The sequence below is a fragment of the Nanorana parkeri genome, unplaced genomic scaffold (assembly GCF_000935625.1).
Source record: "Nanorana parkeri isolate BGI_ZX_2015 unplaced genomic scaffold, ASM93562v1 scaffold359, whole genome shotgun sequence".
Taxonomy (NCBI): domain Eukaryota; kingdom Metazoa; phylum Chordata; class Amphibia; order Anura; family Dicroglossidae; genus Nanorana; species Nanorana parkeri.
The window spans coordinates 449,024-475,388 of NW_017306627.1; the positions used below are offsets into that span (position 1 = coordinate 449,024).

Here is a 26,365-nt window from a genome sequence, read left to right on the forward strand (position 1 = left end):
ATTCATTAATTGTATGAACTAATGCTGTAAGGACTTCATGCTTGGGAATTTTATGTCTTTGTGGCTGCTTTCATTTTAGTTAGGCCTTGTACACATAGAGGGGTACTTATCAAAACTGGAACAGACAAAATGTGCGAGGCAATCAATCAGCTCTTTCTTTTTCAAAACTTAACTGAATAAACTGATGCTGATTTGGCTACTATAGGCAACTGCTCAGTTTTGATAAATTCCCTCCACAGGCTTTGGCTTGTGCAAGATTAGAAATGAATAGCAAATTTTAAGAAAGAATCTGCAAAGCTTTCAACAAGTAGCTTTGTTCAAGCGGAACTAGATTGGTCTCAAGCGGAACTAGACCAATTGGTCTCCCAAAACGGTTACTTTCAAGGCATTCCAACTGTCAAGGTTGCCAGTGTTCTGTTCTCACTTAGTTTTGCTTAGGCCCCGTTCCCACTGCGCGATATGCAAATCGCGCGTTTGTCGCGCGATTTGCATATTGCGCGACATCGCGAGATTTGCCGCGTGATGTCGCGTTCAAGCTTGCATTGAGCAAGCTTGAATCGCGGCTAAATCCGCTCCAAAAAGGGTCCTGCCGTAGCGACCCGCGACAGCAGGACCCTTTGCCCCATTGGATTGCATTGGAGTGCGATATCGCGCTGTAATTTGCCCCGATATCACGGGAATTACCGCACGATAAATCGCTCAATGTGAACGGGGTCTTAGGGCTACAAGACCAAATACATTTCTTTTCTACTGAGAGATTGAACTACTTGTGGACAATTATCTCATAAGCAGAATATTAATCCTAGTGTGCTGCAAATCAGGTGCCAATAAGTTGTTGGATCTCACAAAAGCAGAAGGCCAAAGTCATCGGTGTAGTGATAGCTTTGATGGATTTGCCTGCGTGTTCTGGCATGGAAAGGCAACACTAAATACAATGAAACATTCCTTTTCTTCTTGATGAGAGAAGGCCTATTTCATCTTGGAGCAGATGCAATATGCGTGGCCACTCTTAGTGGTAGAATTGTACTTGAGTTATATTTGCTTTATATATAGGTGTAGCTGTCTTGTTCTTTTAACTTTTGATCTTGTAATCTACAGAAAAGACCTGAAGTTTGTCTCTGAGATTGAGAGGGAAATAAAATCACTTGTGGATGCTGTAAACAAGGTTCGTTGATTGCCCTTGGATAGTGTTCACTGTTTTTTGTTCTAAAATGGTTTGTTATATTACGCTTGCACACTGTATGTCCTTTTTTTTAGTTTTATTCCTATTGCTTTTCAGGGAAAACAAACCAAAAAAAGCCATTGTTTCCCCCCAATGAACAGAGATCATCGTAAGATTATCCATGACCTAGCAGAGGTTTATGGGGTTGAGAGTGTGAGCTATGACAGTGAACCCAAGCGCAATGTTGTCATCACTGCTATAAAGTAAGTTTTATATGTATTAGTGAATGTAATCTTGTTATAGTTGTAATGATTTTGGACAGGAGGCTTTAACTGGTTATGTCTTTGGCACACAAGCTTTCTCTCCTTGCCATATGCAGAGTGAGGCTATCCGTTTTTGCTCAAGAAAGTTTTTAGGAAGGGGAATATCTTCATTCTTCATGTAGGGACTACAGACATTCGAACATTACCTGCACTGGATCAGACACATGTTATCTAATGTCTGTAGGCAGGTAACAGCATGGTGTCAGCAAGTTTATAGTACAAATGCAAGCAAGACACTTTCATACTGGTGGGTGAATGCACATATATTCTGAAGGCCTGAACTCTCTTAATAAATAAACAGGTTTTAGACGAGTTTGGCGTCTTGATTCCAGAGTTTGCAAAATAAGGCATGTTGATTCATTAGATGTGAGAAAGTAACTGAATGGTGGTTTGAAGTTGCTGCAGCCATGTGTAGTGACCTTTTAGATGAGAAAATTTGTTGTACTAGTGTTTTTTGTTTACTGTGCTTTTCCAATATTCTTTTTAGGGGGAAATCTACGTGTCCAAATATCTCTCTCATGGCTGTACTGGAAAGAGAGATCCAGGCCAAACCTCCTCCCCCTATTGCTCACTACAGGCATCTGCCTGACAGGTATGATTTCTTCAAAGGCAAACTATACTGGCTTGGGGTCATATATTTTTTTTTCTTTTTGTAAGATGGTAAAACTCACACTAAAAATACATGTGTGTAAGCTGTTTTCATCCTAAAGGATTTGTAGTGCTGTTCATTTAGTTGTGTGATTTACACACCTTTGCTACACTACAGAGCTAAACCGTGCAACTTTCTGTGACACTTGCCTACCTAACAGTGAATCAACCTCACTGTCCTACTAATATGTTTTGCTCTGAGTATGCAAGTGTTGCAAGAAGCCTTAAACCCAATTGAAGTCGCAGAAATATTCAGTCAGACAAACATTGCACTAATAGCCTCCATATTTCTAGTTTTAGCTCTACTTTGCTGTTATTGAAGATGTACAGTGCGGCTATATATGACTGTGCAGTCCATTGGGCACCAGAGTTTGACCACACTGTCCAGTGCACTTTAATTGACTTGGCCAGACACGCCTCTTTCGCTGCAATTCAATTGTGAATGATATACACTATTGTGTATATCATTCCCACAATTGTGGGAGTTCCAGCATCTTCACTAAGAGTAAAATGTATCTTAAGACATTCCCAAGTAAAAATCCATTAAAGTGACACTGAACTCAGGAGTTAAATATTATTCATAAATTCAAGTAACCTAACTATTAACAGAACTTTAGCTTATTTGTGTATCACTCAGCTGTAGATCCTCAAATCATCTCTGAATTGATGCTGACTCTCTCCTTCCTTCTGCAGGGTGGCTACTTTTGTTCCTCATGGTCCCTGTGTGTGTTGTAAAGTAGCCACTATTCCAAGCTCGCTCCTTTGATGGACTACAATCTCATGTTTAGTTGATTAATTTGTATTGAGATTGTAGTCCATCACTGGAGCGAGCTTGTAGCGGTGACCACTTTACAACACACACAGGGACCATGAGGAGCAAAAGTAGCCACCCTCCAGAAGGAAGGACAGTGTCAGCAACAATTCAGAGATGATTTGAGGATTTACAGCTGAGTGATACACAAATAAACTAAATTTTTGTTACTAGTAACTAAGGTATTTGAATGCATTTCTAAGATTTAACTCCAGAATTTAGTGTCACTTTAAAATTATTAACATACAGCGATACACAGCTATAACCACATAAAAAGGTGTGACACGTTTTGTTTTTTTTTAATACATTTATTTTTATATAGCAAGGGCCAATAAGGACGACACAAATAGAAACAAGAAAAAGCAATTCAAAACAGAGTATTAAATGTACAGAGTAACAAGGAGTATGTAAAATAAAAGCAAGAAAAGAAACCGAAACTTTGTACTCAATGTCGATAACACAAATTGCAGTCTGTGAAAGACAGAGGGGAAGGGGGGAAACAATCCCGAAACCTCAGAAGGTATATAAGAGAATGCCGGTGATGAGGTAACCCAGTATCTGAAAAGTCTGGCTTGTCAGAGTGGGCAAAAACTGTCTGTCGGGCCCTTAGTTGTCCTCGTTTTTCTTACATAAAGGTAATGAAGAAAAAGGGGGAAAAGGAGAGAGTAACCGGGAGACGACACTTAAGTTGGGTTTTAAAGCTGAAATAGAACTTGTTAAACTGAATTACATTTCCTGGAAGATGGAAGTGAAGTACTGAAATTGCTGGTTGCCTGGTAGTCTCTGGTATCAATACTCTGTGAGTACTGACCTTGAACAAGCATTCAGAGCAGGAAAGTTTGAGAAAATTCAGAGCAACTACTCCAGTCAGCAGTGGCAGCCTTCATTATTCTACAGTGCAGGTTTCCTTTAAGCCAGAGGAGTGGATGAAGCACACTGTAGATGAGAACGTGAAGCAACCTAGGTAAGAAGGGTGAGGAGAAGTTTTGCCATGAGTCAGTGATCTCATAATATAAACTCTTGCTGACCACTGTATAAGTCACTTCATGATTAGCAAGGGATCGATTATGATATTCAGGACCTACACTCAGACAGCCCTCACTGTGTGCATGATGCTGCATATAACAAAAGTTGCAAATTCTTGAGTTCTGATGATCACAATCGGGCACAATTCATGATGCAAATTGCAGTTGAATGTAGTAATTAGAGTGGTTTAAGTTAAAGCATCTGAACTTTTTGTCTTATTATAGCATGGAGCTCCAGGTGTCTGCATATCACTTCTGCTCCCCTTTAGAGCATCCTGGCGCTTACAAAACCAATGGTACTTTGTGATACAATTTCTGACCAAACTTCCTGATGTCTGAGACTGGCTCTGCCCCCTCCTACCTCATGTGCTTTCTTATTGGGCCATCACTATGATGGGTGGTCCTGCTAACCAATAGTAAAACATGTAGTTGGCAGAAAGTGGGACCAGCAACCTGGAAACTTGACTTGTAATTGCATTGCAGAGTACCCCAGATTTTGGAACACGCTGTATAGAAAAAACAGAACACATCTTAACCCAAAAGCAAACCTTTTGTATGTTGCACTTTACGTGTCGCAAGCAGATGTGGCTGCATTGTTTTTTCAGGGGTTTTTGTCCTTTTCTCTCCCGTTCATTGAAGGACACAGGGCAACAGATCGTAGATCCTGAATGGTAGGGTATATCGCCACCTGCAGGAGAAGGACGCTAGGCACATAACAAGAGACAAAGACAGCCTAGGGGCGGCCCCTGCTGGTGGCCAAACCCCCCACTTGCTGACAAGTCTCCAGTTTTTTGCCTAGCGTCAGGAGTAAGGAGCTAAAAAAATTTCTCTGGAATTTTTTTGCATTTTCCTCCTTTTTGTTTGCTGTTTTCTTCAAGCAAGTGTCGCCAGGGCGACATGCTGGATGAATGTAGATCCTTGGAGTCTCCCCTGTGCGACCGACTAGCGCATGCAGTCCCGCCACGGTGGGTCGGCTGCGACGATGGTTCTTTTCGACGCCTGTGGGTCTCTTGGCCCGGTGGGGTGCACATGACTGGGGGTCTCGACCTGCCATTCACAGTACCCCACGCAGGCTGGCGGCGCCGCGACTACGGTCGGGGGCGTTTTTCCGCCATCCCCGCACGCCTGGCTGCCATGTGGGTTCCCAGGAGTCGTCGCCCCTCTGGATGGCGGTGGTTCGCGTTCCGGCGGTTTCCCCCTCTGGATGCGGTATGTATGTGGGGGTCTGTCTGCGGCTGTGCGGAGGGTCTCCTGGAAGCTACCTGTCTGGAGGTCGTAAGTACGCTCTGTCGGGCTGCCTGGATGTAGGTAGCTGTGGGCTCTGGCGAGGTGTTCTGCTGGGGACCGAGGTTCCCTCACGTGCCTCGGCCCCCCTCCCTTTTCCTCCATGCTGAGCAGCCTGTCGAGGCTGGTGTGCCTGGTCTTGCAGTATTAGCAGACCTGGCCTGGGGACACAGATGGTCCTGGAGGGGTGCCTGGGAGTAGCTGCTGCTGGGGTTGCTGTCGCCCGTTCGGGGCGGCCGAAAATCGAGGTCCCGGTTTCTATTGCGGCCTAGCTGGCTGCCGCGGACGCATGTACGTTCCGTTTTTCGGGGCCGGCCGAAAATCGAGACCCCGGCTTCTATTGCGGCCTAGCTGGCTGCCGTGGACGCATGTACGTTCCGTTTTTCGGGGCGGCCGAAAATCGAGGCCTCGGCTTCTATTGCGGCCTAGCTGGCTGGTGCGGCCGCATGTCGTTCCATCTTCGGTGCCCGTTCGGGGCGGCTGCAAAAATCGAGGCCCCGGCTTCTACTCCGGCCTAGTCCGGATGCCGCGGCCGCCATCTTGGTTGAACACTTGGTGATCTTGCCAGTAGCACACTTCTGCACTAGGGTGACACAATGTTCGCTTACCATACTTTATCCAAGGAACATTGGTAGGCTAGGGCAGGACTACAGAATTAGAATGCAGCACAAGCAGAGAGCACAAAATGTATCAGCTCACAAGATTTTTGGCAGGATCGACAGGCATGTTTTGCACTTATCAAACAGATATAACAAAAGCACTTGCAATAGTATGTCGTTGGGGGTTACATAGGATTTAAACTGCTAATTATTACCCGATTCAGTTCCCCCATGCAGCTCTCACTTTAATTGATTTACTGTTATCGGCATTATCGATGACATGGGAATCACACAAGCTGTTTTAGCTGAATGATTTGCTAATAACATGGGGGTACTTTGAGGTCTGTAGGTAAAACACAGCTTTAACCTTTTCGCTGCCAATTCAGCTGGCCACGCCATTTTTACAATTTTTCCCATTGATTTGATTTTCAACTGCTGCGTTGCTAGCGTTTGTAAAAGACCCCCCCCCCCCAAACCATATATTTTCTGAAAGCGCAGGCCCAGTAGAATAAAAAGATGGTGATACTAAATTTGTAGGCCGTGCGATTAATTGCACAAATGTTTCTCAAATTAATATTAAAAATACACAATTCAATTGATAAAACACACTAAAATCAGTATCAGCGCACAAAATAATTATTTTCTGACTAAATCTAAAAGATAAAACTGTTTTGAGTTAATAAATAAATATTTGTAATTGCGCCTTTTTGCAAAAAGGTAAAAAAATTATGGTACGCAAAAGCTGCGGTGAAATATCTGGGGTCTAAATAGACCCCTGACATTTCCCTTTTGAAATAGAAAAAGAAATTGAGTCCTCAATTTCTTTTTCTGCAGCCCCAGCACTCAATGAATAGGAAGCACTCCCAATATTTGCTACCACCAGTTTATGAATGGGGAGGAGCCTCTGTAGTGAGTGCTACTCCCCATTCATAAATTCTTGACTGAACAGGAAGTGATGTAAATCACAGCCTGTTCATTCATAACTGGGGACACATAGTACTGTGTGTCCCCAGTTATTTACAAACACCGGGTTTGCTCTGCACAGAGGGATCGTTCAATATCAATGATATTTACGATCCCCTGCTCGGCCACGCTACAGAGCTGCTGTCATCCGAAAACTCACGGGATGATAGCGGCTCCGTTCAGAACACCGCTCGGCCATCCGGGATTGCGGCCAGCCTTCCGTCCGCCCCTCCCCCCCACCGGCCAATTTTCATCTGATCTCCGCTGCCACAGACCCTACAAGTGGGGGAAAGCAGTGGGGATCCATGGAGTCTCTCATCCCTGCATGGAGCAGCTTCAGGCGGGGATTAAGACTCCAGATGCCGGCGGGGACGCCCGGTATTTTCGTTAATAGCGGTTATCGGGGGCTTACGTCCTTGGCCAGCCGGGAACACTTTTGTTCCTCCGTATGCCATACGTCCTTGGCAGGGAAAGGGTTAAAGAGAAAAGATAGGGGTTTTGGGACACTTTTTTTTTAGGTTGTTTTTGGTTCTTTTTACGTAAAAAAAGAACAGGTTAAAATCTTTTTATAATTGTTTACAATCATTTAAAATTTGAGACAATAGAGGAGGTTGTTTTCTGCTTTGAGACTATGGTTTGAACTTCATACAGAGACATTTGATAAGGGACAATTCACTGTGATGCACTAATTCTGCTTTCACTTATTCTTTTGCATGTGCATTTCAGCTTGAGCTACTGATTTCTGTAAACAGGATTTATATCATAGAAGCAAACAAAATGTTGGCTAGAAAAGAGAAAATAATTTTACAATTTTTGTAAGTCTTGTCCACAAGAAAAAAAAAGTTATGTTCATAAACACTATAGATGTCCCATAAACACTATTGCTGCAGAAAGTTGCATCTCTCTGAGTAGATGTAGATAAGGGGTCTGAAACAGCATTAATTTGAAGCCACTCCCAGAGATCATTAAAAGATATTTCTGTTGCCTCAATTGTGTTTTTATTGGGTTTTTTATTTCAGAAACGGAGGAAGTGGAGGCACACAGAAAGCACCAAGAGAAGAACCTGTAATAGACTACTTTGATGTGCAAGATTAATCTTACTCCTGCTGTGCTTCATAATATGAAAAGGGGTTTGTGAACCTGCGCTTGTGGCTGTGAAGCTGTGAGGTCTTCACGTTGAGCTTTTGGTAGCCACTGTCTTGTTATACATATGTAAGACACTGCTAGGGTATTGGCACAAAGCAGCACGACTTGCGGTCTAAAATACATTTCCGCTATACCATTCCAGGTTATCCTTTCCATGATTTAATTAGCAATTTCAACAATGCAATATGTGCATTCTTTGTGCCTGCAGTTTTCAACCGATGATGACGTTGGGTTCTAAACTGAGACTAGATTGCATTTGTACGAAACAATATGAGGAAAGAATTGAATTCTTTCATTGTCACGCTTACTGTGTTGAACCTATTTCAACTACCTAAAGTCTCTTTTTAATTGCTGCAGAATCCACTTTTTTTTACCTCTTGAAACAATGTACATGATTCTGTTTATTGAACTGAAACATTACTGCATCTAAGCCCCCAAAAAAGCTAAAGTACCCTGTAGGAAAGTAAATCCAAATATTCATCTTTTATGATGGTCTATGTCGAAACACCTAAGGTTCTGTAATGAAATCTAGACCTCATTACCTCTTAGCAGTACTTAGAATTGGAGTGGGAAGACCTGGTGTTTGGTTTTAATCATTCAGGTTAAAATTGTGTAGAGAACATAAATGCTTAATTCTGTTCAGCAGCAGAGATATTATGCTGCATAAGTATTACTCGTTTTCCCATTTTTTTTTTTTTTATTTATCAGTGAATATGTGCTTTGTCCATGCAGGCCAAACCAACTGGTTCACTGTAATGTAGCCCTCCCTAGCAGCACATATTTGCCCTCCTTTCAGTCCAGCACCTCTCCGTTTAGTCACCAGGAAATCCTTTGAAGGCTACGAGACACTAGAGTCATAGCTAACACAGGGCGATTGCCTCCTGGTGTGATTGACCCAGCACTGCTACATGGAGTGAGTCGCAGGTTCCTCCATACCTTGAAATTCTGGGTGTCTTCTTTTGCTCCTGGTGCTGAACAGAGCAATGGGGTAGTTAAGAATGCACCAATATTTGATGCTGGGGAGGAGTGTATCAAAGCTAAACTGTTGCTTTTTTAGGTGATAATTCTTAAATACAGTAACCTTAAACCAACCTGCCGAGCACATGAAAGATGTGGCTAATCGCACACATGCCAGCAGTTGAGAAGAAGCTAGTTTTCTGGTGGCCATAGAGAGGTTGTTGTGCAGCATTCTTTGCAGTCAAAACTGCTTGTTCTCACTCCTGGTGCCCCAATTTAAACCCATTTGACCATTTTCTCAAGGCTGAGTAACTGTTTACCAAATTCCAAGAAAGTACTGGAGGCATTTGACACATGGTAGATTAAATTGTTCATGAGCAGCTGGTGTTAACTTGTTACTGCATGTGGCCTTTAAAATGCTTTCTGGTACCTTTTAGTCATCAGCGGCTCCCCCACTTTGGAACGCTTAGACTGGATTCACATTAACGCTGAATGCATGGGCACACCAGGGGGAATATTGCAGATCCAGTACAGTGGGGAGCCATTACATCTGCTTTGTAATTCAGATGGCCATGTGCCCCTTTTTACAATGAGATAATGTAGCCTCAAATCATGGGAAATCAGATCAACAAATCAACCTATGTAATCATCCTGTCAGTTTACACTAAGCATTTACCAGCGAAGGAATAACAAGAAAATCTTGTGCGTAATTGGATCACATGCTGACTTTGCATCTCTTGGGGCCTCCAGTGGCAAAACCTTCCTAGCAGACTGCCTGCTGTGGCAATTACAAAGCCACATAATGGTATTAAACTCTCCAGAGAATAAACAAATGGGTAATCCAGCTGCTGAAGAGTCACACGTGTCCTATTTATGGAAGGGGGCAAAGACACTAAAACTACTACTAGAAAAACTGAAGCCCGAGAATAAAAGTAGCCAGCATATGCTTCAACACAGTGGACTTCACCAAAAACGGGTACTTCAGCTTTAAGTACAGTTCACCTTTACTAGTTCTGTTTAGTTCTATGCAGTTTCTAAGGAAGATGCTTTAAAACAACTTGTGAAATGCATATAAATCGGACACATAGCAGCTAAGTATGGAAACATAAAACCTAAAAACAAATATTTTAAGTAATGTTAAACATTTTATTGGAATTTTAGAAAAAGATATATACCCTGCTTCATTCCTGTTTGCATTATGTACTGCAGCAGGTACTATGACAGATGGGTGCTGAACATTTGCTGAAAGCCTGCACAAGCAAAGAGTGTAAGAGCCACTGCTTGTCCCCTTTATTGTAGGGTAGCATTGTACTGTTTGTTGTTGAATAAAAAAAAACCTAGCTCCAGCCAAAAGACATGTTCTTTGCAGTGGTTTTCCTTGTGTCTGAAATAACAGTCTATGATATCATGTTAATTGTTGTTGCTTTTTTATCAATGATCATATTTAGGGTTCCTGTTGACGAGCATGCTTGTTAAATGCAGAGTTTGACTTGCTTTTCCGGCAGTTTAAAAGTAGGACATGCTGCATCCAAAGAAAAGCAGAACAACACAAGCAGGTCAAAAAGCAGCCTCTGAACTGTGTACCGCTCAATTAAAGGAATGGGATTTTGCCGACCTGCATTTCATGAGTGTTTCATACACAGGAAAACCACGCCCATCGACATGAGCTCTTCTAGAGGTTTTGCCTTTGTGTGGAAAGCTGTGACCATTCCCACTGATATTTGTCAGTGCCGACATGAAAGTGAAAGGTGTGCGTTAAAAAATGTTGCTTTAAAAACAACAAAAAAACAATGTTGATGGTAGATTTGGAATCTCCAGCTTTTATTTACAGCAAAATCAAGAAGCTATTCTTGTAGGTAGGAAAAAATCTTGATTGTAGCCTTTACTGAACTGATAATCAAGCAGGATTTGATTTTGTTGCTTGCTACAGCTTACTCAAATCTGAACTCCAGGCAAGCTTCTAAATACACAGATGAAATGCATGTATGGAAGCTGTTTTACCTGCCAATCAATGTGTATTGCTGGTAATCTGGTCCAGAGGTGGGGTCCCGATCTTTCTCTTCTGCTGTTTTTTTACTGCCACTTACAGGTCCTCTCCCCAGCTCCGCTCCGTGACTGGACAGTAAAATCAGAAGCAGCAAACTAATGAGCTCTTACTCTGTTCTCTCCTTGTATCAGCTTCCACAGTAACACACCTGACTGGCTCCTTGTACATTTCCCTCCCCCTCTAATCTCTGCTGTACAGGCACTGCAAGAAGCTGATTATAAGTTAGATTCTGCTAATCACACTGCTTGCATTTAAAGAATACATTTCATGGTGTATTATCAAAAGCAGAGTTACATAAATGTGTCTGTTTTATATCGGCCTGGAGTTCAGACCTGAGTAATGTAACTTCTTGGACAGTAAGAATGTGGCATATTCACATTTAACCAATACCGTATTTGCCGCCGTATAAGGCGACTGGGCGTATAAGACGACCCCCTACTTTTTATGTTAAAACATAGGTTTTGGGCTATAATCGTCGTATAAGACGAGTATAGCCCAAAATAATGTTTGAATACACACACCTCCATGGCGTTATTCCTGAGTGTGGCTCGGGGTTAATTTTCAGTACCATAAGCGGTAACCCCCGAGCCACACTCTGGATTACAGTCTCTTACCTTGTCTGCGATCCCCGCTGTGTCCTCCGGTCACTACGTCACTGTCGCCTAGAAGGGACCCTGCGTGAACCTGAAACGTTGGCTGTATGAGGCATGTGATAATTTAATAAAAAGTGCTTTACTTCTTGCACATATCGAGTGCTGGTGACTTCTATTATGGACTGTATCTGACACGGCGCCATCTGTGTTGTCACTTCAAGCACCAACCTTTCAACAAGCTCTGTACGCTGCATGGAGTGCAGGTGATTTTGCATTATCATGAGCCGTGAGCTTCCGCAAGCTCAGACTGACATTTCCTGTGAGAGTACAGAATAAAAGTGTTGTTTATACTCCCCTTCTCTCCTCGGGGGGGGGGCACGAAGAATTGCACATAACTTCTCCTGAACCATATACAATAAAGTAAATTTTTCCCCGAGTTCAGCTTCATATGTTTTTTTTAACTTTGCCCATCACTTACTTTTTGAGAATACTTTTTGGTGAATGTCACATTTGCTGTTTTGTAAATACACCCCTCTAGGCTCCAGGCCTTTATATATAGAATTTCTGATTACGGTTTGAGCACATAAGGGGACAGAGTGGGCTCCCATGCCTTCCATAGCAGTGTTGCCAGAGAGGGGGGGCAGGAGTAGAGTAGACCATATTTCAGCCTATACAACTGGTTTATTTCGGCCTATACAACTAGTTTATTTGCAAAACTAAAGTGATGACACATTGGCTTTGCAGGTTCCTATGAAATGTACGGCGCTGAAGGGGTTAAACCCGACATTATTGTGTCTCAGTGTTGTAGTTCTAGGATTTCATCAGGTAACATTGTTTTGTTGCTTTAAAATGACAGACGCTCAGCTGACTCATTTACTTGTATAACTGTCCTCAGCGCTGAGCTCTGAGAGGGAGAAATTCCAGACCTGCTATTGGCTGGCTTTTCCATTTGGTTGTTAGGACAACAGCCAGTAGTGGCCTAGAAGTGTGTGTTGTCCCCAGTAACACAGAATGTCAATGCTGAAATGAGGCAACAGAGCTTATTCATCCTCATTGTGTCTGCAAAATACCAAATGTGAAACATAACAAAATAAGCTCAATTCACAAAGTCTCAAGACAAGTAGAAGGATCTTTATCTTAAAGCTGTGTCGCCATCATTGTCAGATTTCATTGTTTCATTCTGCCTTTTTACAGCCTCATTCACACTTGCAGTGTCAAACCTGCTTTAATTTGCATTTAGAGCACATTTCTAAATGCATGTCATGATTTTAATGGTATCATTCATACTGGCCATGCAGTTAAGCTGCATTTAGAATGCAGGAGCAGTTATTTGTGGTGTAATAAACAAAGTTTGTTTCCCAGATCACTTTTTCCTACATTTAGAAGTTCCTACTTTCAAAGCGGGTTTAGTGACCTTTTAAATCAGTATAGTCACGTTTAGACTTTCATATTGGATTTTGGATATGAAGACCCAATGCACATGAGAATCTGGACATTCCTGTGGTTTCTTGCAGCAGGAGCCATGGGTGAGTCCATACAGATGCGGCAGCTGTGCCCATTCAATGTAATGACAGGGTGACTGGCCGCATCTCTCTATGGCTGTCTGCATGTTATTGTACAATACCTGCTGATTAGGAGAGATTCTTGTCCCGGGCCGCAACCTCTCTGTATCCAGGGACAAGCATCTTTCCCAATCCCTAGATAATCGTACGATGTACAATTATATGCGGACAGCTTTGCACAGATGCAGCTGCTGTCGCCCTGTCATCAACTTGAATGGGCACAGCAGCCGCATCTGCATGGACCCACATGGGGGTCCTGCCGACAGAATCCACATGTTCTTGCCACAAGAATCCCCAGATAATCGTGTGCATATGAGGCCTTAGTGTCCAAAATTCAATATGAGAGTTTGTCCGCGGCTACACTGATGTACTAAACTTGCTTAAAAACATGAACTTCTAAACGTAAGAAAATGACCTTGTGTCAGGATCCAGAGCACCTCCAGGTGGCGCTGGAGCCAGGTCCTGCAGTTCCTGTGCTCGCCTGCAGGTGTTTCCAGGCAGCCAGGAACTGTCAGGTAGCCATGTTTCCCCGAAAATAAGACCTAGCACTATTTTTCAAGATTCCTGTAATATAAGACCTACCCTGAAAATAAGACCTAGTTTGGTGGTAGCATGTGAGGTGGAACGTGAAGATCAGGAGAGATGGTATCAGCCTGCAGCGACATACTGTATTAAGGGGATGACAGGGGACTCCCTCCGGCCAGCGCAGTGACGGAGCACTCCATTACCATACTTAACCAACTGCTGCCCCCCCGAAGGCACTGCTTAATGTAATGGTACTGTAATGTGTACCGGTAAATGGTACTGTACTTTACCGCGCGGTCCACTGTCTGATGTCCCCCACTGCTGCACCGCTGGTATCCCTGTCCCTGATGGCAAAGGAAGCCGGCGCTGTAGAAAGCAAGGCTGCGGCGATGGAGTGAACAGAGCCGAATTAGCCGATACTTCCTCTATAGCTCTTTATTTGGGGCAAAAAAATATAACAGTGTCTTATTTTCGGGGAAACACGGTATCAGACCACCACTTGGTGCTGAAACCTGCGACTCCAGTGCTCACCTGCGGGGGTCTCCCAGCTGTCAGCGATTATCCACCACCTGGTGCTTCCTGGGAGGGTACTTAATCCCTCCCTGCAGTCAGGAATGTGGCTCATTATCCTGTTACCTGCTTGTAGTCCTGAGTCCTGTTACCTGCTTGTAGTCCTGAGTCCTGTTACCTGCTTGTAGTCCTGAGTCCTGTTACCTGCTTGTAGTCCTGAGTCCTGTTACCTAGGGAGGGTACTTAATCCCTCCCTGCAGTCAGGAATGTGGCTCATTATCCTGTTACCTGCTTGTAGTCCTGAGTCCTGTTACCTGCTTGTAGTCCTGAGTCCTGTTACCTGCTTGTAGTCCTGAGTCCTGTTACCTACTTGCAGTCCTGAGTCCGGTTACCTGCCTCTACCTTGAACCTTTATCCCTTAGCTCCCCTGGTGTGCCTCAGCTTCCCTGGTCTTGCCCTGCTCCCCAAGTTTACCTGGCTTGTATACCCTGGGTGTGCATACAGCTATTTGCTCCTGGACCTGCATTTAAATCATCTAAGCCTGGTGTGCTAGCTCAACATTTGTTATGTTTGCAGTAGAAGGTTCAAGGTAATCCCACTGGCATCTAAATAGTTTACATAAGTGTGCACATTTAGCGGCCATAAAATGAGAAACTTTTTTCAGGACTGTTTTGGAACTGTTAAGTTGGCTCATGTTGCCTTGGCAGTGTTTCCAGAGAGGTGCTGTAGCTGCGCAGTACTGAAGCCAACCACACACAAATGCATAACATGACATCACAAAAACTGTCTAATTAACAAGCATCTGAGTTTATCCCAAGAGCATTGCTGAAGAACCATGAGTTTGCTATTGTGGTGGTGCAGTTGGTAATAGGATTTATTGGACCAGACAACATTTGTGCAGCCACTGATCCAATGCTGATATTTCTTAGCCCACTGTAAATTAATTTGATGGTTTGCCAATGATGAAAGCAGTAACTCATGTCAGCCAAGAGTGTGGTGCATTGTGCGTTCTGATATTGGTTGTCATGACCCACAGTTGTATTGTGATGTTGTTTTACATGTACCTTTTTATGGTCCGAGCAGCCCAGTGTGTCCCTGAGTTTTAGGACTCCAAATGGAGAATAAAATAACATCTTAAACAGACTTTGTTTAGATCTATCCTATTTTATATATGATACCTACAGTATCTATATTACTCAACAGTTCTAGTGTAATAATACAACACAATACCCAGTATTATGAATCTAGGATTCTGAGTGATGAGTAATGTTTCAAATATGAATAGTAACAGATATTTACTGATATGTATTAATGTGGTATTTTGGTGATACCCAAAGATGATCTGAGGAAACATTCACCACGTTACCAATTGACCAGTTACATTTACCAGTTTGATAGTTTTGCTATTATGTTGCAGATGTATAAGCCTACATTTCTAAATGATAAACTAAAGTTTTTTCCTCCTGCTAGTGACCATTCGGTATAAGAAAACCCTAAGGCCCGGTTCACACCTAGGCGTTTTGTAGCGCGTTCTTACGCTCTGCAAAACGCTCACCGAAATCCCATTATTTCCTATGGGTATGGTTCACACCTGGGCGTATTACAGGCCGTATGAACGCACTACAAAACGCCCTACGCCCATAGAAGTACAGGAGCTTCTTTGGGGCGTATTTTGCTTGCGTATCCATTGGGATACAGCCAGCTAGCCCTCGGAAACGCGCGCTTGTCTACCACGAATAGAAACGCGCGACAAACGTGCATATTCGATACGCCTAGGTGTGAACCCAACCTAAACAAACCCCCATACCTTTTCTACCCTGGCTAATGTAATATGGCTTATGGCGCATCATTATACCCCCAGTGGTTGAATTACATTTCCATGTAACACAGCTCCGACTGTTTTAAAACGTTGAGAGGGGTCTCCGTTAAGACTGTTATCATTGTCCAAGCTGAAAAATCCTTTTATGGCGGATAGGGAACATGAACCATTTGACACTTTGTTTGAAGAAGCATTGGCAAACCTAGGGCTTGTGTAAATGGGCAAATGCAATAGACTTTCTGTTGCATTCAGCTTGAATTTTGACATCCCTTGAAAGCGCTTTGGCATGCTGTTTACTTGTACGGGGAAGAAAAGCAGCCGTAATGTTAACAAATGGTCTTCTACACGAGCCCTGACAGTGTTAATTAGGATTTTCTGATCCACTGCAAATCATGAGTCTTTTCCACTGTCAAATGCATATTTAACAAGATCAATAAATCTAATTTCTCTTCACATATCCAAAATGCTGATTCATCCATAATGCAGTGGATCTTAATATTTATGGGAACTGTTAATATGACACAGTGAATTATGATTCATGTGTGCTCTGTTTTGCCCCTGATCTGCTTGTGGATTAGAGGATCCTAGTTTGCTTTTGTAACCTTAAACTGGTCATACACTAGTAGTTCAATACTCGCATCCAGGGTAATAAGCGTGGATTGGAAAAATCTCCCAGCTGAGCTATTGTATTTTAACAGGGGCCGGTGTGTCGCTGGCAGAATACCTGAACAGAGTCTGCAGCTGATTGACTGCAATCACTGTTCAGCCAAGGAATTTTGGACTGGCACCAACAAGTCAACTGAAAATTTGTTGAATGGAGGGTTGTTGACGAGGTTACACACTGCTTGAATTTCAGCCGGGTTAGCAGGATTCACATCAAATTCGAGTAGTGTATTACCAGTTTAAGGTTAGCCATAAACAACCTGACCCAGTGCCTGGTATACCGATCTTTCTAATTTGTCATATTTAGGATGAAGATAAGTGTTTCTGATCACTTGCAGCATTCATTGCCTCTGGTAGAGATTTCTTAGTGGAAGGGGGTGGGGAGTGGAGTACTCTGAACCATTAGTCACTGTAGTCTGTTGGGTGAACCATGTGAAAAGCAGCAGAGGGCCTGGCACTGGTGACGATGGGTAGATGTCTCAACAGCGAGATATTGGCTGGTTGGTTGTGAATCGTTTTGCTAATCTGTAGTGGCCTTGTATAAAATGTTTTACTTTAAGATGCGTTCTAGGCCTGATAACATTTTGCACATATTTTAAGTAAGCTGTGATCAAAGCACCAAGCTGTCATCTGCCAATGAACAGCACTTGGGGAACAGCAATAGGGAATTTTATGGATAAAGCACCAGACTGTAATTTGCAGATAAGTAACACTTAGGAAATGGCAATAGCAAACTCTATGGATTCAGTTGAAAATGCCCAAATCAGGCATCTCACATTTTGACCAATTTTATTGTCTCCATAAGTATCCATATTGATCATCCTCAGCACATACCCTGCTAAGCTATGGAATGGATATGAATTTCTAGTGTTGGAAGAAGAGAATTGACAGATCTGTTAAAAGATGGCACAGCATGTTCGGCACAAAGCATTTCAGAAGCTGAGCACAGCTTACAGATCCATCACAACTATATTATGAAGAGCTTTTATGGTCTGCAGCCAGAACACTAATTAGTCATTTTAAGCAAAATAATTTATTTTATACAGTTCTTGTTCATAGGGAACAAATTATCTATTTGTTCAAACCTATTGAATAAATGGTGGAAATAAACCTTGGTCTCAGCTTTCCTTGCAGGAAGGAGTGGTAATCTAAAACTGCGATTCTGAAGTTCCTTCTAAGCACCAGCTGCTGTGCAGGGTTTCAGGATAAGCAAACCTATCATAATAGATCATATGAAATGATTCAGCTGGCATCTTCAATGAACAGTGTACAGCTATACAAATCCTTTAAGAGCAGGACAAAATGTGCAGATGAATTGCTTTTGCAAGATGTCCTAAGTGAATTGTGAACATGTCTGTCTCAATGTGTGTGCCAGACATGCAGTGCTATATGTACAGGTTGAACAAAATGATTGTTTTCTAAACCATATCAATGTGACTGTGAAATCTGCTGCTTATATTATTTTTTTTAAAGTAAATATGCTGTGTTAAGTAAATGTGAGGGCTATCTTCATCCCTCTCCTCAAAACAAAATGCTTTCTAAATATTTTACAGATATTTTTCAACTGATTGCTCCAGATGATTTACAGTCTAATAAAGACCAGCGTTCTAAATGGAAAAGTGTGAGAATGTCTTTGTCTTTTATTATTATTATATAAATGAATTGTACTGTTGCTTAAAAAGGTGTGCATCTGTAGAACCAACAAATGTTCAAGGATCTAAAACGGTTCAGAAACTTAAAGGAGAACTATGAGGTGAGTGCTTTTCACTCACCTCATAGTTCTAGCCGACCTGTGACAATGAGACTGTCACAGGTCAGCTCAGTAGATCGGGAGGTGAGCGAACACATACCGGCGTTTGCTCACCTCTCGATCCTGTCACGGCTCTCTGCCGTGACAGGGGAGGGGCTGGATTCCCCCCTCCGATCTGCCAGCGCTGACTGGCGGAACGGACAGGGGAGGGGGCGGGTACAGCTGGCTCTGCCTCTAGATAGGCAGAGCCAGCTGTCAGTCACGCAGCTGGGCGGATCCCGGCACAATTGTCGGGACCTGCTGCGGTGTCTCAGTATACCGCGAGCTGTAGCTGTATACTGAGCCTAGGGTGACGGGAGGACGCTAGTTTGTGTCCTCCCGTTACCCTAAGGAGAACTATGGGGAAAAGCCTTAACCCCATAGTTCTCCTTTAATACAAAAGGTAGAAGTGAAAAAAGTCACTCTTTCCCTTTTTAGTACTGGGATAGCCAACCTGTTGATTGCAGTGGTCGCTGCCTGGTAAACCTCAGAGCTGCGAGGCATTATGGCTGATTCACACTATTGTGCTGTGGTAACTAGAGCTGCAACAATTATTCGATTTTAAGTCGATTAAAATTGACGATGGAAAACATTGTCAGCGTTTTCCATCGTCGATTAGTCGGCTAAAATGTAAATTTCCCGCTCACACCCGCCTGTTCGCGGCTCCATACACGAGCTACGCACGCCGCGTATGCCACGCCCACCACACACACGCCCGCAGACCACGCCGCCACCACCACTGCAGCGACTTTCAGGGGTTCAGAAACAGGTAAGGGGGACCTGTTTTAAAGTTTCCTGTTTAAAAAAAAAAAGTGGCACACTGTAGAACACCAGCAGCTATAGAGGAACAACAAATCCCAGCATTAATACATTATACAGCCTGTTTAATGTATTATTGCTGGGATTTGGTGTTCCTCTATAGCTGGTGGTGTTCTGCAGCGTGCCGCTGTATTATACATTGGTATTCTGCACGGTATTGTATATGGTATTCTGCATTGTATAATACAGCGGCACAATGCAGAATACCACCGACCAGAAATTATACATCTATCTAGTCGGTGGTATCCTGCATTGTGCCGCTGTATTATACAATGCAGAATACCATATACAATACCGTGCAGAATACCAATGTATAATACAGCGGCACGCTGCAGAACACCACCAGCTATAGAGGAACACCAAATCCCAGCAATAATACATTAAACAGGCTGTATAATGTATTAATGCTGGGATTTGTTGTTCCTCTATAGCTGGTGGTATGCTCCATTGCGCTGTATAATGTATTATTGGTTGGATTTGTAGTTCCTCTATAACTGGTCAGTGGTATTCTGCATTGCGCCGTATAATTATTATACAGCTTTGATTAGGTGTGTTGGCAGCCTATTCTGAATGGGCTTCCTTAATACAAAAACGTGTTAAATCGTGACATAATCCATTAATATGCATACATCCCTATACAAATGCAAACCTGGCCCTCAACTGACTGACCATATTGCTGCCTCCATTCATATGTCCCATTCAGATATGACAGGACTGCCATCAGACACTGCCATACCATGTTTCCTGAATAAAAGTGATTTTTCTTTTTTTTGTATTCTACTGATCAACACTAATGTTGATGAAATATGATATGAAATCAGAAAATAACAGATTACATAGGTATGCACCTTTTTTATATCACCCAAATAATTGTGTGTGTCTGTGCGCGCGCTCTCCAAGTGCTTTCAATATAAATACATGTGTATCTGGAATATCCAATTTCTGGTGTCAGTATCATGGCATGACCTACACCGTGAAGAATACTCCAAGCAGCTCTGTGAAATGTTGAATGAAAAGCACAAATCAGGATCGATGCAAGAAAATTTCCAAGGCACTGAATATGCCTTCAAAGTACAGATACTTATTAAAGTGTCTACAGCAGAGGTCTCAAACTCAATTTAGTCGGGGGCGACTGGACACATTTTTTTTTTTAAGTCCCGTGGGGGCCGTTACTTTATACGGTACCAGTTTTAATGTCTGCACATGTTACAAGCGGCAACTGTCACCGATTCAAATTAATGATCGGGTGACAGCTGCTGCATGTACACGCCTGCACACTGCATGTAATCATGTGAAAGGTTTGCATGCAGTCAGGAATCAATCACTCTCCCTAGATACACAAATGTTTATCCAGGGATAGTGATTGTTTTTGTAACTGCATGTAATCATATTACATGCGGTATGCAGGCGTGTACATGCAACGGCTGTCCCCTGATCATTAACTTGAATGGGTGACAGTTGCTGCATGTAAACGCCAAATTAGGGATTCCTGCTGCAGGAAAACACAAGTTTGTGACACGGGAATCCCTAATTGCACCTGAAATATAGGGGACTACCCTTCCAATGTCCCCCCACACACACATAATACACCCCCTCCCCCTTTCAATCCCCATTCACACATAATAATACACCCCCCCTTCCAATCCCTCCCTCACACATAATAATACACTCCCCCCACACACAATACCCTCCCCAGCACACATATTAAACTTCCCGCCCCAGCACACAAACTTTCCCCTCCTCCCTCCTTTCCTTCCAAGCTCCCTCACCTGCTTGCATCTTTGCAGGGAGGAGGCACATCACCGTTCCCTGGTTATCTAGTGGTGATTAGTAAGGTCTACAGTAGTGCAGACCTTACTAATCATCATTCGGCTGGAGCTTAGAACTGACAGAGCACCTGCCGGAGCTGACAGGAGCAGCTCTGCGGTCTGCATCCAACAGAGATGCAGACCGTGTAGCTGCTCCCGCAAGTCTGGTACGCGGTCCGTGACTGTGTGCCCGACTTTTCAGCTGGCTGCGGGCCACATAGTACCGGCTCGCGGGCCGGTACTTTGAGACCCCTAGTCTACAGGGTCAAAATAAAGCTAAAGACGATCTGTAAAACAGGACGCTCAATGCTAAGCTTTTCACTGTTCTGTTTATTAACATTCTGAATACTGCCACTTTTGGGTCGGCTGCATACCTATTCCCATCACCATGTGCTGTGGTTCCTGATGCCTTTTTAGTTAGGTAATAGCTGACAGAAAGAATCCGTGTGACGCTTTTTAGATCTGCCAGGAATATGCCAACAAATGTAGGTGACCGCGCAAGCGGGAGGCCACTACTCCGTAGGTGAGATAGTATATACTTTGCATTCAACTGTTGCAAGTTTAAGGGAGGCTGGTGACGACAACAGTTTGCCACTAGGCATGTGGAAGGCTCTAGGGAAGGTTCTATAGTCTGATGTGAGAAAAACCTGAGCATTTTGGTCATCAAACTAAACACCATGTTTGGTGTAAGCCAAACACTGCACCTCATAATAAACACAGCATTTCCACTCTGAAGCACAGTAGTGATGGTATCATGTTGTAGGGATGCTTCTCTGCAGCAGGCCCTGAAAGACTAGTCGGAGTAGAAGGACGAATAAATGTAGGGAAATCCTGGAAGAAACCAGAGCCTAGGAAAAGATTTGTCTTCAAGCAAGACGATGACCCCAAGCATAAAGACAATTTAAAGGAGAACTATGGGGTCAAGGCTTTCCCCCATAGTTCTCCTAAGGGTAACGGGAGGACACAAACTAGCATCCTCCCGTCACCCTAAGCTCCGTATACCGCAGGCTACAGCTCGCGGTATACTGAGACGCCGTAGCTGAAATGGATCCTGACAATTATGTCTGGATCCGCCCAGCTGCGTGAGTGACAGATGGCTCTGCCAAATAGAGGCAGAGCCAGCTGTACCCGCCCCCTCCCCCGTCCATTCCGCCAGTCAGCGCTGGAGGATCAGAGTGGGGAGGGGGGGAATCCAGTGCCTCCCCTGTCACGGCTCTCTGCCGGCACAGGATCGAGAAGTGAGCGAACGCCGGTATGTGTTCGCTCACCTCCCGATCTACTGAGCCGACCTGTGACAGTCTCATTGTCACAGGTCGGCTAGAACTATGAGGATGAGTGAAAATCACTCACCTCATAGTTCACCTTTAAATAATAATGGAAAAAAATGGTAATGTTGGAAGTTGGCCAAGACTCCAGACCGCAATCAAATAAAATAAAATTGTTGCTTGACTTGAAAAAAAGCTGTTCATTCACATTCCCTTTGCAACTAACGGAGTTGGAGCAGCATGCAAAGAAGAATGGAGGAAAAAAAAATGCAGTGCCCAAATGTGTAAAACTCACTGACTTTTTTTAAACAGATTCAGGGATGTATTTGCTGTAAAACGTGCATCTAAAGCTGGCCATACACCCAGAGATTATCTGCAGATTTTCTGGGGTCAGATGGAAAATGTGCAACAGATTCCTCCATCTACGCTAAACTGTGTGGATGGAGGAATCTCCTGCTGGGCCAAGCTTCAGTATCTTGCTATTCTGCCCCGCTGGCTGTCAAAATACCTGAACAATGCCTTCATCCAATCAGATTGTTCAGGTATTTTGAGAGCCAGCGGGGCAGAATAGCAAGATACTGAAGCTTGTCCCAGTGGGAGATTCCTCCATCCACACAGTTTAGCGTAGATGGAGGAATCTTGCAATGTTTCTATCTGAGCATAGAAAATCTATAGGTATATGGCCAGCTTTAATCCAAAGTGTATCTAAACCCTAAACTTTTTTTTTTTTTTGTTGGATAAAGTATAGAAGGGTTAGCAACTCAGGTTTTTATTGTTCTCTATGTACCTGCTGTTAGGACTCACTTTCTCCCTTAGTCCTAGTGCCTGTTCTCTCACTTTGTTGGCTATGGGACAGGAAGTGAAGTGCAATCCCATTAGGACAACAGTGGCAGACAAAAAAAAAAAAATAACTAGGGCATTTTAAGCTTTCTCTGTTGTATCCAAAATTTAAAACAGATTTTGGATTTAACTCTACCTTAAACTGTATTTCCACGTTTGCAAAGAAATTTGTGAAAACCCCTCTTTCTTACCTTTTAAGATGTGTCTTTGTAGGCTTCTCTCTCAATTTCAAAGTGACAGGAAACTGTTGCTGCCCTCATAAAAAGACACAACGGACATTCTGAGCTTCTTGTCATTACCATAAAATGCTAGAGCTTTAAGACTTTGTTAGGACAGACCATGTACAACTAATACACAACTGATAATGAGATGGCAGCACAGTATAGAGTACAGAACAGACTAACTAGGTTTAGGATTAACTCCCCAGCCCCACTTCATTCCAAAGGAAAATGCAGTTTAAAGGAAAAAATAAAAGAATCTTCTTTCAGGAAAGAGCGAGTAATTTGTAATCAGCATTTTTTGTTAATCTTCACATGAGTCTATTTCTCCATGTTTTACTGTCATTTATTTTGTTTTGATGGACACAAATGAACAGAAATCTTCCACAGGGGTGAATACTATTTACAGTAACTATATTTCCTCTGCTGTCACTGACCAATGCTTTATTGGTCTGCCTGTCCAATTCTACACAGCACCGGTACTAATGTTAATGACCTCTTCTAGGGGGGAGCATGCCCTTCCTCTTATGTGACGGTGCTAGTGCTTGGTGAATGGCCCAATGGCCGGTACTTTGAGACCCCTAGACGCTTCTCGATGATCTGATTCTCGTTTAAAAAATAGAATCCACAAAAACAGTTTCTTCTTGCTCTGATAATTTACCTACTGGTTGTGGGTGAGGTGTGATAGCTGGAAACTTTTAAAGTAGAATTTCCTGAATACAAGTTGCAAAATGTGAATGTGGATACTGAGCCTGTTATAACATCTCCCACTAACATAATGACAAGTCTATGGTAACCATATTTCACACATGTAAGCTGCAAATTCAGATTATTAACAGTTAAATGTTGTACAAACTTTTCCAGTATGCATATGTCCCCTCCATATGTCCAAGGTACAATATGATGGGAAATAGAAGAATAAGGAACTTTCACATCCAGTGTCACCCAGATGAAGTTCTCTTGGCATACAAAATCATGGATTTGCGAAAGAATAGACTGTGTCTCTGATATGTCCTGGAAGCCGCTATACCAGCAGCTACAAGTGCATATTCACCAATTCACCCAACCTTTTGTAAGGATTTGCAGCCAAGTGGGTATTCTTCTACATTATTTCACAAGTTCATTATCCTGGCAGCAGCAGGGAGCTTAGCTGCAGGTCAAGGACTCAGATTTTAACCACAGCAATCTGCCACCCCACTTTCATTTGTCAGTTTACAGCAAATAAACAATTAGAAGTGTGGTGACTCAGCTATTTGCTGTTTGTTTTGCTGCTTAAGCTGGCCACACACTTTTAGATTTCTTTTGTTCAGCCCGCAGATCCTAACCATAGCATAGAGGGAAATGTTGGGAGGCTATCAGAAGACATTCAGAGACGCATCCACATATATACTACTGAGGACCTATGCACAAAAACTGGAAAACTATGCTATTCAAATTGCAAGTTCAGTGTGTGTATACCACATACTGGGAGGCATAACCATATTTCACACACTGGCCACACACTTTTAGATTTCTTTTGTTCAGCCCGCAGATCCTAACCATAGCATAGAGGGAAATGTTGGGAGGCTATCAGAAGACATTCAGAGACGCATCCACATATATACTACTGAGGACCTATGCACAAAAACTGGAAAACTATGCTATTCAAATTGCAAGTTCAGTGTGTGTATACCACATACTGGGAGGCATAATTACACTATGCGCAAATCACAACAAAGATGTTATGGAGTGCACTATTTAACACAGTGCAGAACCACCGCTTAGGTGCAAATGCTGATGGGATTGTGGGCACAGGGTTAATGTGGGTTACTTACCTGAGGGATTAGAAGAGACTTTCCTTTTCCTGTGCTGCCAATTTTGGCTGCAGCATATCAGTACCTCAAATATGCAAACACTTTCAGACGGGGATCATTTTGTCCAGTAGTACCTTCAGCAAGCTGGGTATCGCAGCCTCAGAGAACCAGGAAGGAAACCTGGGGCACATACTCTAGGTGCCCATATCGATCGATGTCCCTGTGATCAATGCTGGATGAAAGCTATACACATACTTTGTAAAGTTTACTATACATACTGCTCTGATATGAACTGGAGCCCACAGATGCAAGATATTAGGTTCAAACCGTTGCGGTATCCCAGAATGTTGGACTGCCTGAGAAACCATGTTTATCTTCCCACTGACAATCAATGTAATGTTGTATGTTACTCCTGACCACTACACACTACATATATGTCGTGCTGTACATTACATATTCCTGATTTCTGAATGCCATATGCTGTGCCGTACATTACATGAGCCCAGTGATCGCTCATTGTGTATAGCTCACAGGCATCAATGGCCTGAGTTGTTAGTCTTCACAAACAGAATGGAGAACATTTCAAGGTTATACATTTAAATAAAAATACATATTTTTAACACTACTAAGTCAGCTGCCTAACACAATTCTCTGCACAGCACAAAACAGGCTGAATTATGCACTCTGAGCAAATCAGGCTCTATCCTATCTAACAGGTTTCAGGCACTGCAGTTTGAAGGGGAAGTGTTTAGGCAGCATTCAGTAGAGTAGAAGCATATAGGGATTCTCGGTAGTGTGATGCTGATTATTTACAGTCTAACAGGCAGGCGGAGGTGGAGAGAAGACATACAATGCTTCAGAGCTATAGGCATCTAGCAAGAGCTAACAAAGCAAGTCACATTGACTGTGAGAGCGACTTGCTCAGCAGTATGCAGGGATTGCCAGCTGGAGGGCTATCCAGCCAGGTGCTACCTGCATAGCTCTGGTCTGCAATCACCCAGAAGCCAGAAGGAAGTAGTTTGGATCTTCTGCAGTTTCTGTAAGTAACATTTCATCTCCAATTGACTACAAATGACCAAGCTGACCACTAAAGTTATAAGGAGGTACACGGACTACCAAAATATGGTGGCATGCTGACAATCAATGTACAGAATGCCCCTGAACACATCACTGAACACCAACAATTAAGTGGGCCA

The 26,365-nt window shown here is 43.1% G+C and overlaps 1 protein-coding gene and 1 long non-coding RNA gene across 2 annotated transcripts in view; one reads left to right on the forward strand and one right to left on the reverse strand.

Moving 5' to 3' along the window:
- NFX1 (nuclear transcription factor, X-box binding 1) overlaps window positions 1–8,390 on the forward strand; it is an 89,720-nt gene extending 81,330 nt beyond the window's left edge. The window contains exons 21-24 of the mRNA XM_018558801.1: window positions 1,099–1,165; window positions 1,280–1,425; window positions 1,973–2,077; window positions 7,835–8,390. Coding sequence (XP_018414303.1) covers window positions 1,099–1,165; window positions 1,280–1,425; window positions 1,973–2,077; window positions 7,835–7,910 — 394 coding nt within the window. The 3' untranslated portion in view covers window positions 7,911–8,390. The remainder of the gene's footprint in view (window positions 1–1,098; window positions 1,166–1,279; window positions 1,426–1,972; window positions 2,078–7,834) is intronic.
- On the reverse strand, window positions 161–18,242 carry LOC108788901. Its single transcript, XR_001941367.1, has 4 exons — window positions 17,820–18,242; window positions 14,066–14,068; window positions 5,830–5,836; window positions 161–172 (listed from the first exon to the last, which is right to left on the reverse strand). It is a non-coding gene; the product is annotated as an uncharacterized LOC108788901 (long non-coding RNA).
- Window positions 18,243–26,365: the final 8,123 nt, after the last annotated feature.